General features: G+C 45.5%; 1 protein-coding gene across 1 annotated transcript in view; it reads left to right on the top strand.

Annotated features, from left to right (window-relative positions):
• crocc2 (ciliary rootlet coiled-coil, rootletin family member 2) overlaps positions 1 to 17,647 on the top strand; it is a 367,498-nt gene that overhangs the window by 99,905 nt on the left and 249,946 nt on the right. Inside the window, exon 4 of the mRNA XM_070882196.1 lies at positions 17,188 to 17,367. Within this exon, the coding sequence (XP_070738297.1) occupies positions 17,188 to 17,367 (180 nt within the window). The remainder of the gene's footprint in view (positions 1 to 17,187; positions 17,368 to 17,647) is intronic.

Raw genomic sequence — 17,647 nt, 5'->3', positions numbered from 1 at the left:
CACACATATACACGCGCACACACACACGCACACATGCATACGCACACACATACACACACACGCATGTACACACACATACACACACACACACACACACGCATACACACACACGTACACACTCACACGCATACACATACACACATACACACACGCATACACACACGTACACACATGCATACACACACACATGCATACACACATACACACATGCATGTTTACGCACACGTATACACAGACACACATACATACACACAAACACACTCACACACATACACACACATACACTCACATACATTCATGCACGCACATACACACACATAGACACACACATATAAACACACACACACATACACACACGCATACACAGACACATACACACACAAGCATACTCACACATACACACACACGCGCATACACACACACATACACACACATGCATACACACATGCATACACACACACACACTTACACAGGCACAACATACACACACATACACGCACACTCATACACACACATAGACACACACATACAACACGTGCACAAACACACACACATGCTTACTCACACACATGCAAGGACACGCGCATACACACACATGCATACACACACACACACATGCTTACACACGCACATACACAGACCCACACATACACCACACACACACACACACATGCTTACACACACACATACACAGACACACGCATACACACGTATACACACATGCTTACACACACTCACAGAACAAACGTATGCACACACACACACAGAACACACATGTATTCACTCACACACGTATACACACCGATGCTTACACACACGCATACACACACACACTTACACACATGCATGGACACACAGATATACACACACGCATACACACACACGTGGAACACACACACGGAACACACATGCATACTCACACGCATACACACACACGTGGAACACACACATGCAGAACACACACACACCGAGTACAGAAACAATAAATTTCAGCTCTGTCCTAATATTGGATTTTTCTTTGATGCAGTGAGCTCTCAGGCTGAGAACATTTCCAGGAGGCAGTCTCACAACACTAGAGTTGCACACCACCTGCAGTATAACTGCAGTCTGGCGTGCAGCTAACTTTAAAGCATTCCCATGGCTCATTAGTTATCTTATAATATTAGTGCTAGTTTTTCTGTTGCTGTAGAGAACTCTCAGTGCCCAAAGCATTATACTCTAAGCTACACCCTGAGACTATCAACAGCCAGACAGTATAACATATACTTTCTCAAAATACAGATTCTTGAAAAGAGGCCAAATCAGATAATAAACGGATATTCCCTTTCAAACATTGAAATAAGTGTACAGAATGAAATTCTCCTCACTTTTTCTGAAGATTCCCTCTCAGGTTCCTGCCCAATGGTGCTTGGTGTGTGTCCCCCCCCCTCCCCCCCCCCCGCGGTCCCCCTCCCCCGCTGCGCCCCCACCCCCCCGTCCACCCCGTCCCATGTACCCATTTGGAAAAAATACATAATAAGGGTGGAAAACTCAATTTCTCATCAACAGACAATCAGGGAGCATGTCCTGTATTTCATCTGATTTTACAGTTTAGAAAAATAACTATGATTAATTACACATTGAATTTGAATACAGCTATTTAGGAATGAGGCACTTGGGCTTGGAGCGTGGGAAGCAGGGGCTAGAGCCAAGAAAAACAAGATAAGGGGACATGTGAGATGGAGCCGAGGTTCGGGATTGATTTTGCCAGGGATATTTTTGTGCTGTATCATACAAGTGGAAATGTGTTAATAAACAGAGGACAAGGTAGTCGTTTTTTTTACAACAAGATCAAAAAGAAATAAAGTCTGCAAATGATAGAAAACTGAAACTAAATCTGGGAAATGCTGGAAATACACAGCAGGACTCAAAGCCATAAGAACATTATATAGGAACAGAGGAACAGGCCATCCAGAGCCTCGAGCCTGTTCCGCCATTCAGGGCTGATCTGTATCTCAACTCCATTTACCCACCTTTGCCCCATATCTCTTGATTCCTAAAACATTATCAATCTCAGTCTTGAAAGCTGCGACTGTCCCAGCATCCACAGCCTTTTGTGTGAAGACTTACTTCCTGATTTCAGACGAGAAATGTGAAATGGCCCCTCTTACCTGGTCCAGAATGCCCTACAGTCCCTCCAACACGGCATTCAATTGTTTCTGAAATAATTCTCTTTCAACTTTACCTTTAGCTATTTTGACAGCATCCATGAAGTACATGTGTTGCCCATATTTCTGTTCTATGTGTACATCAGTAAAGAGAAAAACTGCAGCCAGAAAGCTGATGGTGTTAAGGCCGTTTTTCCCCGATTAGCGCCGCAAAATTTGCGGCGGCCATTGGATCAGCTTTTTGACCCCAAAAAAGTGTTCCAGTCTTATTAGTCCTTCAAACCTGAAAGTTTGCAGTCTTAATTGGGGAGTTATTCCCACGGATAATTCACCCTTAGGGAGCTGCCATTGCAGCACGGGCACGAGGGAACGAGCGAACGAGCGTACAGTGCTGCTTTGGAGAGGATGGCCGCGGCTCTGCAAGAGTTGACGGAGCGTCTAAGTGCTGTCACATCTGGAGGCTTTCAGACTGTTGCTGCTCGCATGCAATCTCAGCTGGGTGCCCCCCGAGACCTCAGTGTTGCTTTCGCGGCTGAGTCCACCACGGGCCATACGGGACCTTCCGGTTTGGGGCCACAGCACCGACCTGAGCTCCCTCAGATTAGTGGTGGTGGTATTGTGCCACCCCTGGTGAGTTATTCAGGCTCCTCAGGCCAGGATACGGATGATGCGCTCCCTCCGGCTCGCAGCATTCCTGGCCCTAGACCTGTCACTCCGCCAGAGGCACCAAGCATGGCCTCGCCCGAGCCAAGTCAGACTGAACCCTCCCAGGAGGGTGTTGGCCAGTCTCCAGCCAGCCCTTCCAGGCCCAAAGCTGCTCGAGGGCATCCGAGAAGGATATCTGCAGCTTCCACACAGAGAACACAGCAGCCTTCCCAGACCCATGAGACATTGAGGTTAAGTCGCAGGTTAGGCACACGCAAGATCATCATAGGCAGTCCCTCGAAGTCAAGGATGACTTGCTTCCACTCTAAAAATGAGTTCTCAGGTGGTTGTACAGTCCAATGCGGGAATTATAGTTTCTGTCACAGGTGGAGCAGACAGTGGTTGAAGGAAAGGGAGGGTGCGACTGGTTTGCTGCACTCTCCTTCCGCTGTCTGCTCTTGGCGACGAGACTCGAGGTGCTCAGCGCTCTCCCTGATGCTCTTCCTCCACTTAGGGCGGTCCTGGGCCAGGCATTCCCAGGTGTTGGTGGGGATGTTGCACTTTATCAAGGAGGCATTGAGGGTGTGCTTGAAGCATTTCCTCTGCCCACCTGGGGCTCTCTTGCCGCGAAGGAGTTCTGAGTAGAGCACTTGCTTAGGGAGTTTCATGTCGGGCATATAGACGATGTGGCCCGCCCAGCGGAGCTGATTGAATGTGGTCAGTGCTTCGATGCTGGGGTTGTTGGCCTAACCGAGAACACTGACGTTGGTGCGCCTATCCTCCCAGTGGATTTGCAGGATCTTGAGAAGGAACGTTGGTGGTACTTCTCCACTGATTTGAGGTGTCTGCTGGAAATAGTCCACATCTCTGAGCCATATAGGAGGGCGGGTATCACTACTGCCCTGTAGACCAGATTTGAGGTCCTGGTCTTCAAAAACTCTCTTCCTCAGGCGACCGAAGGTTGCGCTGGTACACTGAAGGCGATGTTGGACCTCGTCGTCAATGTCTGCCCTTGCTGACAGTAGGCTCCCGAGGCATGGTCCACGTTGTCCAAGGCCTCACTGTGGATTTTGATGACCGGGAGGGCAGTGCAGGGTGGCAGGCTCAGGTTGATGGAGGACCTTTGTCTTACGGATGTTTAGTGTAAGGCCCATGATTTTGTACGCCTCGGTGAAGGTGTTGATGATGGCGTGGAGTTTGGCCTCTGAGTGTGCACAAATTTGTCATCTGCGTATTGTAGTTCGATGACAGCGGATGGGACGACCTTGGATCTAGCCTGGAGGCGGCGGAGGTGGAACAGATTCCCATTTGTTACCGCTGGGAATGTTGTGCTGCGGCGACGTTTCCAGTCTGAGCCCCTGGATTGAGATTTCAGTTTTCTCTTTGTGAATCTCGGGATCTCTATTTCTCTTGCTCTCATTTTTTTTTTCCCATTTACTTTTTCTATTCCTATTTCTCTATTTCTTTATTTCTCTATTTCTCTCCCTCCCAATCAAATTTTCTCATTCTGTTTCTCATTCTCTTTCCTCACTTCTATCTCTTTCTCCTTTCTCTTTTGCTCCCTTCCCTCTCTCTCTTTCCCTCTCCCTCTCTCATTCCCCCTCTCTCTCACCCTCTCTCTTTCCCTCTCTCTCTTCCTCTCTCCCTCTCTCTCTCTCTCTCTCTCTCTCTCTCACCCTCTCTCTTTCCTTCTCCCTCTCTCCCTCCCTCTCTCTCACCCTCTCTCTTCCCTCTCCCTTCTCCCTCACTCCCTCTCTCTTTCCCTCTCCCTCTCTCCCTCTCTCTCCCCTTGAGTGCAGATTCTGTGCTGAACATCCTCAGGTTTGGATCTTGTGTCTCTCCGCTCCCATGGCTCCGAGATCTCCGTCACTCTGCACCGGCCCTAAAAGCTGGTGGGGGCACCGTCAGCTGAAGGTCCAGCTTTTTCACACTGAAAATGGGTTCGGGGGCGTCACTACTGCCGCAAGCCCCACAGCCCAAAGTGGCGAAGCTTTGATTTTGACGAATGGCTGCCTCAAACGGGCAGTAATGGTACTTCCCTGGACCGAATATCTCATGTGCGGACACTTTGATAACCACGCATTTTAATAAGGTTAGAAGAAGCAGGGAGGAGAAGAAAAGGAACAACAGAGATTCCGATCATGGAAAGGGAGTTAAGGGATTGAATGGCCTACAAATTGACTAATAGAAACTTTTGGGTGATATGAACTATGTGGATTTAACACCAAGTAGCAGCCAATCAACTATGTGCATAAACTTCTACTCCAAGGCCCACAGTGCATCACACCACTAATTCTGCAGCACAACTGCTCACAGCACCCTAAGGTGAGAGAGGATTAAATAATCAGTCCTGGTTGCCATAATAATTGCTGCTGAAATATGTGTGTGTCTGTGTCTCTGGATGTGTGTCTTTATGTGTCTGTGTCTCTGTTTCTGTGTCTCTATGTGCGTCTGTTTCTCTAGGTGTGTATCTGTGTGTCTGGGTGTGTGTCTCTGTGCGTATGTCTGGGTGTGTGTCTGTGTCCCTGGGTATATGTCTGTGTCTCTGTATCTGTCCCTGTGTGTGTGTCTGTGTCTCTGGGTGTGTGTCTGTGTTCCTGAGTGTGTGTCTGTTTCTTTGGGTGTGTCGCTGTGTGTCTGGGTGTGTGTCTATGTCCCTGGGTGCGTGTCTGCGTCCCTGGGTGTGTCCCTGGGAGTGTGCCTGTGTCCCTGGGTGTGTGTCTGTTTCTCTGGGTGTGTATATGTGTGTCTGTGTTCCTGGGTGTGTGTCTGGGTGTGTGTCTGTGTCCCTGGGTGTGTGTCTTGGTGTGTGTATGTGTCCCTGGGTGTGTGTCTGTGTTCCTGGGCGTGTGTCTGGGTGTGTGTCTGTGTCCCTGGGTATATGTCTGTGTCTCTGTATCTGTCCCTGTGTGTGTGTATGTGTCTCTGGGTGTGTGTCTGTGTCCCTGAGTGTGTTCCTGGGTGTGTGTCTGTGTTCCTGGGTGTGTGTCTGTGTCACTGGGTGTGTGTCTGGGTGTGTGTCTGTGTCACTGGGTGTGTGTTTGGGTGTCTGGGTGTGTGTCTATGTGCCTGGTTGTGTGTCTGCGTCCCTGGGTGTGTCCCTGGGTGTGTGTCTGTGTCCATGGGTGTGTGTCTCTGTGACTGGGTGTGTGTCACTGGGTGTGTGTCTGCGTGTGTGCGTGTTGGTGTGTGAAGTGAGGACTGGATCAGGCTTGACTGTGATACCTTACATAGTTGAATAGGCTGCCGAGATTGATTGCCGAGCCTCGCACAGACACATGGCCAAGACACCTGGCTGGCAGCCATAGAACCGCTGGGTCATCGACATCAGTCAGAAGAGGGGAGGAAACAAGAAAGGTGGAGAGAACTGCAGCAAATTGCACCGAGTGGGTTAACAAAAAAACCTCTGGCGGGGGAGGATGAAAAAAAATCACATGAGTAAATGTCACAATGAAACATGTATTGAGCCAGTATTATAACAGTTACAGAAATGTTCAATTATATAATGTTTTTAAAATTCTCAGAACTGGGAACATGAGGAGATTATACAACAGGAACAAAATGTAGCTGTCCGTCCACACAGCATGAAGCAGGTTTGCCCCTCCAGCCCCTCCCCTGTGCCAGGTTTACAGGGTGTGACTGTGCCAGCAGAGTGTAGGTGTCATGCGGAGGCTACAAGCTGCTCTGGGGACAGGGAGGTGAGGGGAATGGAGCGAGCAAGGCTCCAGGCCCGTTCTGCCCCGCGGTTAAAGGGGCAAAAGACAGAAGGTTAACTCCCGCTGGGTGTATTGATAGTTGGGTTAGGCCTCGGTAGGCCTTGGCAGGATTGATGGAAGAAGTAATGAATTTTAAATCCGTGAACTCCCAGAGGCAAGGAGGCATGTTCAGTAGCATTGGATTGATAGGGTCTGGTTTTAATCTCCACTGGAACCAAATAAAGATTATTGCAATGATACAAAGCAGCTGACATGATAGAGTAATTACACCAGTACAGGGACATTTTTAACAATTAAAACAGTGGAGGCAGTGTTATGGAACATTATCTGCCCAACGAGTGAAGATTAAACACAAAGAATGTTTGTTTTGAGGTTAATCGTGTCCTCTGCCTCTTTGCCCCTCCCCCCAGCACTCACAGTGGCCTGGATTGTTACAGCCCCGCACCAGCTGTTTCCTGTTAACAAGAACAACCTGCCTGGAGAGGATGAACCAACTGTGCGGATTTGACTCAATTCCCCCTTTGCCCCTCACTAAAGGCCATGCAGTTTTTTTGTTCGCAATTCTCCCTGACTTTGGAAAGCAGCGATCCCTGTTTGAAACAATCGGACCAGAAATGCCCATCTGGTGCCGGCCAAAGCTGGCCATGCGAACGGGACTCTGCCGACGTTCCGCATTTCGGAAATGTTTCGGGATTGCACGAGTGAAGATCACAGCCACCTAGATATCAGTCTCACAATCCCAGCACTCTCTTTACATCAACGTAACATAGGCCCCTTTCCTAGCGGACCGCACCAGATTCTGTTAACTGTTCGATGGAAATAGACACCAGTTGCTAGCCATAAAAAGGTAAATTGAACAAGCTAACTACCCACACAATCTCAGCGAGAGGCATAGTCCAAACAGGAGCGCCCACTAAATGATGTATAGTTTACACACACTATAAAATCCAAGCCTGCTGGATGAGGTCAAGTATTGGCAATACTATTATTGTGTTAGTGCAAGGCCGGGACCAATGATATAATTGTGGTGTTGTAACATGCCTGCCTTTTGCTTTCAATTAAAATTTTCAAGACTGAGGCCTAGATTTTCAAAGCGCTGAATGGCCAACTCCTGTTCTTGTGTTCTTCAGTACAGCTAGTGGCTCAACTCTCTGGACATGTAGCTTTACCTCCAATCTGATGTAACGCTACTGGCTCTTGTCAGACAATTGAGAGCAGATTTTTTTATACCTTGCATGTTTTTGGAGAGGAGGCTTAGGAATTTCTTGCTTTGGGTGAACTCTGAGGTTTAGAGAAATGCCAAATCCTCTGAGCCCTGCTGAACCACTGTTACCATTTTATAATGAGGTACATGCTCCTTGATGATTGGTCGAACCTGAGAGGACGGTCTAGCTTGTTTTTCAGTGTTTTGCTTTTTACCCATGATGCTCTCTCGGGTAGACTGCTTCCTCTATACGTCCTAAAGGGGCAAAGTGTTTGATTGTTCTCTGGTTGGTGCCTGACACATTTTCCTCTTTCCTCCGCTTCAATTTGTACAACATGTTTCAATTTAGAAACAAATTGCATTCTGAAGTTTTCACACTAACAAGCTAAAGATACCACTGGTGAAAGAGATGGAAATGGAGATACTGGTAGGAAAGTGATATGCACAAAAATAGTCTTAATGTTCAAGGAGCAAGCAATAATTTCTGTGCTTGAGAATTTGGTGTTTATCAAGCTGAAGGATTTTAGCGTTAGCGAATAGAACATTTTCTATTTCAGGTACCCAGTCTCAGCAAAAAGCATTCCCACATGAGGTAAAGCTCCCTCTACAATGCCCCATCAAACAGTCCCAGGTCAGGTACAGCACAGGTTAGATACAAAATATGGCTCCCTCCTTACTGATCCATCAAGTATTCCCCCAGTTCAGTAACAGCACAGGTTAGATACAGAGTAAATCTCCCTCTACACTGTTCATTAAGCACTATGAGATCAGATATGGCATGGGTTTGATACAGTAAAGCTCCCTCTGCGCTGTCCCATCAAACAATCCCAGGTCAGGTACAGCGCGGGTTAGATACAGAGTAAAGCTCCCTCCACACTGTCTCATCAAACACTCCCAGGGCAGGTACAGCACGGGTTAGATACAGAGTAAAGTTCCCTCTACACTGTCCCATCAAACACTCCCAGGGCAGGTACAGCACGGGTGATGTAGAGTAAAGCTCCCTCTACACTGTCCCATCAAACACTCCCAGGGCAGGTAGAGCACAGATTAGATACAGAGTAAAGCTCCCTCTACATTGTTGCATCAAATATTTCCATGTCAGTACAGCATGTGTATTACATTTTAGGATTTCTTTTTTCTTTTTCATTCTAGATAATGCTGGGTTCCTTGTTTCAGATTAGATAACCCCTAACTCTCTGTGTCCCAGAGAGCATTTTCACCTGCCCTTATATCGAGATAAATGCACAGCATACCTCAGGGATGAACAGAGAATGAACAGCCTAATGGTAAAAAGATTGGGTGTGTTGTAATACAGGCTGCTGATTCGTTATGAGTCCGTGGGGCCGATAAGGCCTCTGGCCGCCTGAAAGTGGCAGCCACGTGACGGCATGAAATGGACATCGAGTCTCCGCGGAGTGGCTGCCATTTTAAACATTGTCCTTCCTCAGGATCGGAGCTGTTTGGGGATCGCTCCGCCCGTTTTCCTGCCGCGACATGCATGCGTCGACCCCTTACCGGTGGCGACCCCTTCACGAAATTGCCCCGTGGGAAATAGCCCTTTTGCAGAATTGCCCCGCGGGAGCGGCAGCATGCCGGTCGGTGCCCCCGACAGGTTTTTATGTCGGTGCGCTTCTTGTTGGTCAGCGAGGCAGCCGCCCTTAAAGGGGAGGTGGTGCTGCCGGCGACACCATTTTATTTTTCATGGTCGGCTGACTGCGACAATTACGGCCCCTGGGTTTGGCCGGGCCAGCGGTATAGTTTGAAAAAATCTTCCACTCTCTTTACTGATGCTTAGCAGAATCTCTTGGGTAAAACTCTGCCAGTACCTTGAGGAATACGTTTCAACATCTACTGAGGGAAAATTCAAAGCAATTGCCAGCCAATATCCAAGGTTTCAAATTCGGTCCTGTTGTCATATGAACCTTGTGCAAGGTTCACGCTCTGGTGGCCCAGTGAAGCTATGTGAAAAATATGCAGCGTTCATAGTGGCCCGACCCTTTAACTGAAGGGGAGGGCTGTTGTGACACGTTAGCGTGACGATGATGACTGGTTGAGGCGGCCGACCCGCTGCAAGGGCACTTCCAGCCCGCAGCCACCACAATACCCGCCCCGACCCAAAAATACTGCAAAGTGTTGAATAAAAAATGGAGGGTAGACCTCGTTTCGGGCAGTAGGCAATTTCAGCCCCTGTTTCTCATTACTGGCAGAGACCAATTTCACCCATCCACACAGTCTTTTAAATGTATTTTCTTGTTTTCAGAAGGCAGCAGAATAACATCATATCGGGCTTTTAGTTTATGTTTTAACTGACAATAATGTATTACACAGCAAAAGAACAAGGGATTATACACAACAACATAACACAGGTGTTAAGCTTAGCTGGAAATGATAAATAGTTAACAACTACTGTTTGTAATGTCTGTAAGCTTGTAATGGTTGTAGCTCCACACTGTGGATGTGGACGTATTGTACACTGCAACTGCAGAGTTAATAATTAAACAGAATCCAGAGCCTTCCGAGAGAGAGCTGCCTGCCATGTTGGAAGCTGTGTGTGCTGTGCTCTGTGAATATATCACATTTGGCGACGAGAATGCGATTTTTTGGATGATTTAAAGCTTAAATTTTGTTGGGGAAGGATTCAGCCAGCCGACAGAGAGACTTTGGAAGTTTCTGTTTTTGGAAAAAAGCTACAAAATCTGAGGTAAAATACAGCACACGGTGTGAACAGCTAGAGATTAAAATGGCAGGTGTAATCGGATATTTGGGGGAATATAGACACGACCGGGAATGTTTTAAAGTGTATGTGGATCGGCTAGAAATGTATTTCACTGCAAATAACATAATTGAAGTTCCAGACAATGCAGTCCAGAACCGGGCTGTGTTGGAACATAACAAAGCGATCTTCTTATCGGAGGCATTGTACGATATCCTTGTTAATCTGCTTGTGCCTGACGAACCAAAGGACACAATGCTTAAAGAGATTTTAATGAAGCTGGAGCAGCACTATAACCCCAAACCGTTGGAAATTGCTGAAAGCTATCATTTCGGGATTCGGAATCAAAAGGCTGATGAAAGTATCAGTGATTACATCATAGCTTTAAAAAAGCTATCAATGCACTGTAATTTTGGAAACTTTCAAAACCGAGCATTACGGGATCATTTTGTTTGTGGGGTGAAAAATGATGCGATCAGAAGGAAGTTATTGACGACGGATGACTTGACTTTTGAGATTGCTTGTCAGACAGCGAGGTCGATGAGCATGGCTGAACAATATTCCCGAGAATTAAATAATGATTATGGTCGTCAATAAACGGAGGTAAATCACCTGCAGGTTCAAAGTAAAAGACGGTGGAGGGCCCAAAGTCTCAGAAACTGGAAATTCTAACAGAGCGTCGATGTCGTGCGATAGGTGCCTGGGACAACACATTGCTCAAAGTTGTACATACGTGAAGGTAGAGTGTTTCTTCTGCAGAAAGACTGGGCATCTTGCGAAGGCATGCCGACTGAAGGGTAAACCAGCTTCCAAAGCTATGAGTCCAGCGTTCAAAGCTATGAGTAGAAACCCCAAGAGACTACATAAAATGGAAGAACAACAACAGGATGAAGCGATGTTAGAGTTACAACTCATCAGGAGCACGAGGTTAACGGACAGCAATTTGGAAAGCATCAAAATCCACATGGATGTTGAGGGATTCAAGATACCAATGGAAATTGACACGGGTGCATCCGTGAGTGTAGTACCGGAGTCGCTGTACCTCAACAAATTGTGTGATTTCCAACTGGAGAAATCCAAGATGTAGCTGCGAGGCTACTCTGGAGAGAAAATTCCTGTGGTAGGTCGTATCACCGTACCGGTGAAATATAAAGATCAATTTCAGAACTTGCCTCTAATAGTAGTGAAAGGAGACAAGTCTGCCTTACGAGGAATAAATTGGTTGAGCTCACTGAAGCTGGATTGGAGTAAGATTTTCTGTGTGGATGCGAGATTTTCATCAACGGATGAGGTTATCAAGAAGTATCCGAAGGTGTTCTGCGAAATGGGCAGTCCGATCCAAGGCTTCAAGGCGAGTGTCAGGGTACAGAAGGACACTAGATCGGTTTACTACAAGCCATGTTCCGTACCATATGTACTCAAGGAGAAAGTTGAGCAAGAACTCAAAAGACTAGAGACTGAGAACATTATTTGTAAGATAGATCAATGTAATTGGGCTACACCCATTGTTGTTGTACCTAAGTCCGATGGTAACGTAAAATTGTGTGGTGATTATAATGTAACCGTAAACCAGGTTCGAGAGGGTAATGTCCCCAATACATTGCCGAATATAGAAAATTTGTTTACAACACTGACAGCTGGTCAGATCTTCTCAAAACTAGATCTTACGAATGCATACTTACAGCTTGAACTAGATGAGGAGTCCAAGTCATGTTTGTCGATAAATACTCATCTTGGCCTATATCAATTTAATAGGCTACCGTTTGGAGTGTCTTCCGCCCCTGCCATATTCCAAGGGGTGATGAACCAGATTTTGCAAGGTATTGAAGGGGTAGTATGTTATTTGGATGACATACTAATTTCAGCACCAAATAGGCAAATTCATAATAACATATTGAATGAAGTCCTCAAACGGCTAGAGAAGCACAGAGTACGAGTGTCTGCTCGTAAGTGTGAGTTATTTAAAAACTCAGTGGAGTACTTAGGGTACAGAGTAGACAAAGATGGTTTACATCCAACCATGGAAAAATTGGATGCAATTAGAAATGCACCCATTCCCAGGAATGTCACTGAACTTCGTTCATTTTTGGGTCTTTTGAACTATTATGGGAGGTTCCTACCAAATTTGGCTACAGTATTACATCCACTGAATGAACTTTTGAAAAAACAGGTCCATTGGAAGTGGTCAAAACGATGCGATGCAGCATTCAAGGAGTGTAAAAGCAAATTGGTAGAGAGCACCATGTTAGTTCACTATGAAATATCTGAGGAGATTAAGCTAGCATGTGATGCCTCTCCGTATGGAGTTGGGGCAGTAATCGCTCATGTATTAAGTAGTGGGGAGGAGAGACCAATTGCTTTTGCTTCACGCACTCAGTGCCAGTGAGAGTAATTATGCCCAAATTGAAAGGGAAGCTTTGGCATTAATTTTTGGGGTCAAGAAATTGCACAAATACTTGTATGGTCGTAAGTTAACCATCGTTACGGACCATAAGCCCCTCACAGCAATCCCCCATCCAAAGTCCCCAGTTCCAACATTAGCTGCAGCCCGAATCTAGAGATAGGCTTTGATTTTGTCAGCATATACATATGATATTGAATATAGACGATCAGCTGATCACAGTAATGCTGATGCAATGTCTAGATTGCCTTCCCCATCACAAGTTACACCCGCTAGGGAAGAAGTGTTTTATTTTACATACATTGATGAACTGCCAGTCACAGCTGAAGAGATTGGTAGAGCAACCAAACGTGACCCAGTGATGTCAAAGGTGTATGAGTATATTGCAAATGGATGGCCAAACCAGGTAACAGACAAAGATACACATCCATTCGACATTCGTAGGAATGAATTATCAGTAGATAAAGATTGTATCATGTGGGGTGCAAGAGTGATTATACCAAATAAATTCAGGTCCAAATTATTAGGAGACCCCCATGACCAGCACCTGGGAATGTGCTTGACCAAAAGTTTTGCACGCAGTTATTTATGGTGGCCAGGTCTTGATAAAGATATAGAGTACATCGTGAGTCAGTATATGACATGTCAATCGGTAAGCAAGCAACCACCACCAGTACCATTACAGCCATGGAAATGGCCTCCCAGGGTGTGGCAAAGGCTACATATTGATTTTGCTGAGTTAGAAGGACAACAATTGTTCATTGTGATTGATAGCCATTCGAAGTGGATTGAGGTGTTTCCAATATGGAAAATAACAAGTAAAACATTGGACATTTTACGAAAATTATTTTCTTCATTTGGCCTCCCTGAAGAAATTGTTTTGAATAATGGACCACAATTTCGTTCAGAAGAATTTGCACAATTCACGAGCAAAAATGGTGTGAAACATACCAAGGTTCCACCATACCATCCTGCTTCGAATGTGGCAGCAGAGCGCACTGTACAAATTGTAAAACTGTACAAAATTGTAAATCATAAAACAAATGTTAGATCCAAATCCAAGGAAACTTCAGTTGTCATTGGATCACAAATTAGCTAATTTTTTGATGACATATCGAAATACTCCTCATACAACTACTGGTAGAACACCAGCAGAGTTGTTTCTTAAACGACAGCCACGAACCAGATTCTCGTTGTTAAAGCCAAATTTGGCACAGTCCGTAGAAGAGATACAATTAAGACAGAAAGAGAATCATGATAGAGGTAGAGTAAAAGAGAGAAGTGTGAAATTAAACCAGAAGGTGAGAGTGAAGAACCATCATCATAAATGGTTAAAGTGGTTACCAGGAAGAGTGGTGAAGATATGTGGTCCTCACACATATTTGGTAAAGATGTTTGATAATGGACAGGGTAGGTTTGTTCACATTGATCATATTTCACCTACAGACATGGAAGGAGTTGAAGGTGGCAATGATTGAATTATTTCTGACTCATCAGATAGTTTTGATACACCAGTCGCAAATCCTAAATCCAATGTACTGGAAACAAATCCAGGAGAGAATCAAACTGAAAGCCTGAGTCCGAGTCAGGAAAACAAAGAGTCTGAAATTAGAGTGAGTTCAAATGAAAATCAAGGAAATTCCATGGAGGAAAACGTTCCTCAGGATGAGCCTCGAATGAGTGTGAAATCGACACCAGGTTTGTACGGTTCTGTTCGAGAGCGAAGGTATCCTCTTCGAAACAGAAAACAAGTGGTAAAGTTAAATTTGTAAATATGGAAAAAAAAAAGTTTATATCTTGTGTTATGTCTAAACATGAAAGTTATGTATGATGTTTGTTATAATAACTTCTTCATTAAGGAGGGAGAAGTGTAATGTCTGTAAGCTTGAAATGGTTGTAGCTCCACACTGTGGATATGGACGTATTGTGTACTGCAAATGCAGAGTTAATAATTAAACAGAACCAGGAAGATTCCAGAGGCTTCTGAGAGAGAGCTGCCTGCCATGTTGGAAGCTGTGTGTGTTGTGCTCTGTGAATATATCACACTGTTAAACTATGGTATAAATAATATTCTTACAGTGTGGTTCTTTTCCTCTTCTCACTATCTATGAATTGGGGTCTAACTGTCTCTCTTCAAAGACTGATTGATAAAGACAAATTTCTTCCAAAAAAAAGTGTGCAAGTGAATTTTAATATCTTCTATCCAACTTTTTTTTAAACTGTGAATCAAACATATATTTGAACAAATCTGGAAAGATATTTATATTTGAATTGAATACTTGGCCCCATTCTCAGAGTGTCTCATCTCGGACAAAGCAAATAATGCTGCAATAATTGTGGCAGGTTAAGTCACCACTTGATTTCTGTCAGTAAAATCACTAAAAGCTAATGCACAGGTACAAAAAGTAATCACAAAGGCAAATTAATATTTTGGCCTTTATCTCGAGGGGCTGGAATACAAAGTGAGGAAGTGATGCTCCAGTTGTACAGGGCCTCAGTCAGACCCCATCTGGAGCACTGTGAGCAGTTTTGGGCACCAAAGTCCAGGAAAAATATATTGGTCTTGGATGGGGTACAGAGTAGATTCACCAGCATGATACTAGGGCTTAAAGGGTTAAATTATGAAGACAGGCTGAGGGGTATTTAAAGTGATTCCTGGATTCGACAAAGAAACTGTTTCCTCTGTTGGGGAATTCAGAACAAGAGGGCATAATCTTAAAATTAAAGCTAAGCCATTTAGAAGTGAAACCAGTAAGCACTTTTTCAGACAAAGAGTCGTGGAAATCTGAAATTGGCTCCCCCAAAAGGCTCTAGATGCTGGAGATCAATTGCAATTTTCAAGACTAAGATCGTTAGATTTTTGTTAGGTGAGGGCCAAGGAATATGGGACAAAGGGTAAATGGAGTTCAGCTGGCTGAATGGTAGAACGGGCTTGAGGAGTTGAATGGCCTTCTCCTGTTCTTGTGTTCCATAAAGCACTCCTGGAGGAGAAACATCACAGTTCAATGTGAAATAAAGCTCCCTCCTCACTGGCCTGGTCGGTGAACAGACCACTAACTGCACCAGTGACAGTTCCATTTTCTGCACCGACCATCCGAAGGAACGATTCCCGGCACTCAGGCAAGTCACGGCCTCTTGAGGAGCGTTTCCTGCATTTCCTGGCCCCACAAGGAAAGTAAGATGTTAAAAGTTCTTTCCTCTTTCGGCTTCTGGCCCGAGCTCCTTTTCCCACTATATTGACCTAGCGGGACAGCCACATCCACCTCGCCTGCTCAGACTCCAGTTGAAATTGCAGTTGGGGCTCGAGTTATCTTCGGCTCCTGATCTGTATATTTAATGAAGGACCCTGCCGGTTTCCAGCAGGTGTCTTTCCCGCCTGCTCAGAAGAGCTGGTTACCATTGAAGACTTTTGGAAGGGAATGCAATGTCACTGGGTTAGTCCGCCCAGGCATTTTTAAATGCCTCAAATCCACCAATCAGGCAACGTTAAAAACGCCCCTTCAGTGTCAGTTCCTGTACAGTGACAGAGGGAGTGTGCACCTCTGATACAGCATGTAAAGTGCCAGCTTGTACACAACATGTTCTGTCTTCTACGAGTCACTGGTAGAAAGTGAAGTAACAGTAGGTGCTGGCTGTAGATAAGATGAGTTTTCTTTGTCAGTCCAAGGTGTCAGTAGTGGCTCAATGGCTTGCCTCTGTGTCAGAAGGCTGTGGGTTCAAGCTCCACTCCAGAGACTTCAGCACATAATCCAGGCTGACACTTCAGTGAAGTTCCGAGGGAGCGCTGCACCATCGGTGGTACCGTCTTTAGGTTGAGAAGTTCAGCCATCTGCTCTCTCAGGTGGACGTAAAATATTCTATGAGCAGAAGAGCAGGGGAGTTCTCCTGATGTCCTGGTCAACATTTGTCCCTCAATCAACACCTAAAACAGATGATCTGGTCATTAATTTCATTGTTGTTTATAGGAGCTTGCTGTGCATGAATGGGCTGCCGCATTTCCTACATTACAACATTGACGACAGTTGGCTGTAAAGCACTTTGCAACACCCTGAGGTATTGAAAGGCTCTACAGAAATGCTAGTCTTTATGTAGATAGCTGAAACAGAAGTGATCTTCTACAGTGGCAGGCAAACTAGAGTGACATGCAGCTCTGAGATTCAACACTTGACTATCCAGTAGGGAGGCAGCTGCTCTACAGCCTGTTGTACTGGGCCAACATTCAGGCAATTAATGTAACAAATTAATGTACTGCAAGGTATGACACCACATGATATATGGCGGTACACCATTTCAGTTGGCTTTTAAGATGGTTCGATGTTAGCCCTTGGGCCTAATTCCTTTTCTCTGTTCCTTTCCATTAGTTGGAGAAATCCCTCAAGGTTGAAGTGTCTGAGAGGGAGCAAGAAGTGGCTGAGCCAAAGGCCGTGTCAGATCTCCGTCGCCAATTTGAGGATGAAGGGAGGGTATACAGGAGAAAACTTCAGGCATATCAAGATGGACAGCAGCGTCAGGCCCAACTTGTACAAAAGCTTCAGGCCAAGGTAGGAAGAGAACAGCCTACCAAAACAGCTTCCAGTTTGCACTGAGGTCAAAGGTGGACTCACAAATCACAGTACGGATGTTGGAATGGAAAGAGGGAGATGAATCTTGTCAAACCGTGGAGAAATTGGCCAGTGGGCTCAGTAAAGATGGCATGAGTGTGCAGTGAAGTAACTGGAGTCAGTGCTGAGAAACCAAACACTGGCATGAGTCTTTATGTTGTGGAGGTGCCTCTTGTTTATAGCAACTGTCAATAGCTAAAGCAGTACTTGGAGTGTGCGA

The sequence above is a fragment of the Pristiophorus japonicus genome, chromosome 6 (genome assembly GCF_044704955.1).
Source record: "Pristiophorus japonicus isolate sPriJap1 chromosome 6, sPriJap1.hap1, whole genome shotgun sequence".
In the NCBI taxonomy this organism is placed as follows: Eukaryota; Metazoa; Chordata; class Chondrichthyes; family Pristiophoridae; genus Pristiophorus; species Pristiophorus japonicus.
Note: the sequence above shows the minus strand (reverse complement) of the source record. Positions and strands in the feature narration are given on the sequence as shown.